This window comes from Tupaia chinensis, unplaced genomic scaffold (genome assembly GCF_000334495.1).
Source record: "Tupaia chinensis unplaced genomic scaffold, TupChi_1.0 Scaffold000258_1, whole genome shotgun sequence".
In the NCBI taxonomy this organism is placed as follows: Eukaryota; Metazoa; Chordata; class Mammalia; order Scandentia; family Tupaiidae; genus Tupaia; species Tupaia belangeri.
Genome location: NW_006159738.1, coordinates 1,977,731 through 1,980,578, shown reverse-complemented (window position 1 = coordinate 1,980,578; position 2,848 = coordinate 1,977,731). Strand labels below are relative to the sequence as shown.

Genomic DNA, 2,848 nt, shown 5'->3' with positions numbered 1-2,848 from the left:
GCCCCCACCGCCCCTGCCCCCACCGCTCATTGAGCCTACCAAGCTGCCCTTTAAGGAACTGGACAACCAGTGGCCCTCTGAGGCCATCCCCCCCGGCCCCCGTGGGCGCGACGAGGTCACCGAGGAGTACATGGGGCTGACCAAGACCCGGGAACCTCTGCGCCGGCCGCTTAAGAAGCGCCATGAGGACCTGGTGGCGACTTCGGCCTCTCCTGAGCTGTCGCCGCCCCAGCCCCTGTTCCGGCCCCGCTCGGAGTTCGAGGAGATGACCATCCTGTATGACATCTGGAACGGCGGCATCGACGAGGAGGACATCCGTTTCCTGTGCGTCACCTACGAGCGGCTGCTGCAGCAGGACAACGGCATGGACTGGCTCAACGACACGCTCTGGGTCTACCACCCCTATATCCTGCCCGACGCGGTCTGCGCCCTCGAGGCTGGGGGAGGGCCCTCGCCCATCACTGGGCCCTGGGTCCCATCTGTGGGGGGCCTCTCGGCCCTGTGTCGCTGTCACCTCCATGGCAGCGTTTGTGTGTCAGCACTGTGCTGGGCTCCTAGGGGAACCCCTCTGTGCCAGGCCCGTTGCACCCTCAGCGTGAGCAGTTCCCAGGGCCAAACCCGACAGGATTGCCCACACAGGGCAACCACAGCAGCGGCCTGACTGATGACTCGGTCTCATTCCATCCCGCAGTAGCCAGGGGAGGCTGTTATCAGTCTCCTTTTACATGTGAAGATCTTGGGGCTGGGGACCAGCAGTTAGTATAATGGCTATGTCGCTGGACTCCCATGTAGTCGACCGCGGTTCGAGTCCTGGACCCGGTGGCTTAAACTCACGCTGGGTGCGTGTGCATGCGTGCCCAAGATCCCAAGAGGAGAATGAAAGAGAAAGGATTGCGGTGTGACCATCCTCCCTGGGGGGTGATTTCTCGCTTTCTGTCTCTCTGTCTCTCTCTGTCTGTCTGGCGAGCACATGCGCCCTATACAAAAACCTCTCCAAAAAATAAAGATCTCGGAGCTCAGAGGGGTTACGTGACCTGGCCAGAGTCGCAGAGCTCGGAGGTGGCAGAGCGGAGTGTGAGTCAGGCGAGCCTGGCTCTGGAATCCGGGCTGTAACCGCAGCGCTCTGACGCACGGTCTTACCTGTTCCTAGAGGTGGGAGCCGCCATCGGCCACTGCGCTAAACTCGCTTCTGAGCATCTTCCCTGCCCAGGAGCCGCCAGACACCCTCAGCCGGCTTACTTAGGCTCCTGGTCATGCCGGTTCGCAGATGGCCGAATGGAGACCACCAGGGCTGTGTGTCCCGTGCTGGCCCTTGGTGGGACCGGTCAGCGGTGGCCACATGGGGGCACCGTCGGTGTCAGTGTGGGCCGCAGAGCTGGGTGTCATCGGTCTGAGGCTGGGTGGTGGGACAGCTCCCCCAAGGGGCCAGCAGGGGCTCTCTGAGAATGCGGACGTGCCCTTGACCCACACCCACCTACCAGCCTCTCTTCGGCCAAGAAGAAGAAGCGGGACGACGGCATGCGGGAGCACGTGACCGGCTGTGCCCGCAGCGAGGGCTTCTACACCATCGACAAGAAGGACAAGCTCAGATACCTCAACAGCAGCCGCGCCAGCAGCGACGAGCCCCCCGCTGACACCCAGGTGATCCCACTGGCCCGGGGGGCCTGGCACACCGAGCATGCCGCCTGCCCGGTGCTCAGGTGGGGGGAGCAGGGCTGGGCGGGGTCTTTACCCTGGGCATTAGGAACAGAACTGCATTTCCAGAAGGTTGGTTCTTTTCTCCCACCTTTTTAATTTTTTTAATGTTTTTGCCATAGGGCAAAACATTGGAGAGACAGAGACAGAGAGAGAAAGTGAGAAATCAGTTAGCGTAATGACTATGTCGCTGGACTCCCATGTAGTTGACTGCAGTTCCAGTCCCGGACCCCGTGGCTTAAACTCACGCTGGGCGCGTGTGCGTGCGTGCTCTAGATCCGAAGAGGAGATTGGAGGAGAAGGGATTGTGGCGTGGCTATCCCCCCTGGGAGTGATTTCTCACTCTCTGTCTCTGTCTTTCTGGCGAGTGCACATGCCCTATAGCAAAACCTCAGAAAACAAAAGAATCAGCGGAAATGCGGAAGAGATAGGAGGGAGGGAAGGCTGCATTCTGTGTGTGCGCTTTTGTTTGCTGTCGTGTTTTAGACATGTGCTGGAGACAGAGCACGTGAAAAATGACCCCCTGCGGGGATGGCCGCACTGCGCACAGTCCCTTCTCCTCCCTGGCAGGATTTGGGGCACGCACGCACACGCGCTTGGGACTCGCATTGCAGTTGGCTATGTGGGAGTCCAGCACCTCTACCTCTGTGCCACCTGTTGGCCCCACGTCGTAGGATGAGGGGGTCCAGCCCTGTAGCCTGGTGGTTAAGGGAGCAGATTCCACGTGGCCAATTGGAGTTTGGGTCCTGGACCCAGCGACTATAAAACCTCACCAACTGCATGTTCGCCCCAAGTCCTGACAGGAGGGAGTGACAGAGGAGAAGGGATTGCACTGTGACAGTGCCCCATGGGGGCTTTCTCCTCCTCTCTCTCTCTGTCTCTAGTGAGTACAAGCACCCTCTGGTCATTTAAAAAACAACATAAAACAAAATGCAGATAGGAAGGGCTTGAGCATGTAGCACGTTCGTCAGATACTCCTGGGGAGGAGCCAGAGGAGGGGGGACAGTGGCTCTGGTAGGTGTGGAGAAGCCGGAGTGAGGAGCCTGGGAAGCTGGGGTAACAGTCACCCAGAGCGTAGGGTAGGCTTGCCAGGGTGGCGTGGGGACCCAGGCCTTGTAGTCAAGGGCTGCCCTGCAGTGTCCTGCATGCCACC

The 2,848-nt window shown here is 60.0% G+C and overlaps 1 protein-coding gene across 1 annotated transcript in view; it reads left to right on the top strand.

The window, feature by feature from the left end:
* The window catches only part of SETD1B (SET domain containing 1B, histone lysine methyltransferase), a 31,520-nt gene that overhangs the window by 22,821 nt on the left and 5,851 nt on the right, over positions 1-2,848 (top strand). The window contains 2 exon segments of the mRNA XM_027772164.1: positions 6-404; positions 1,475-1,791. Of these exon segments, the coding sequence (XP_027627965.1) occupies positions 6-404; positions 1,475-1,791 (716 nt within the window).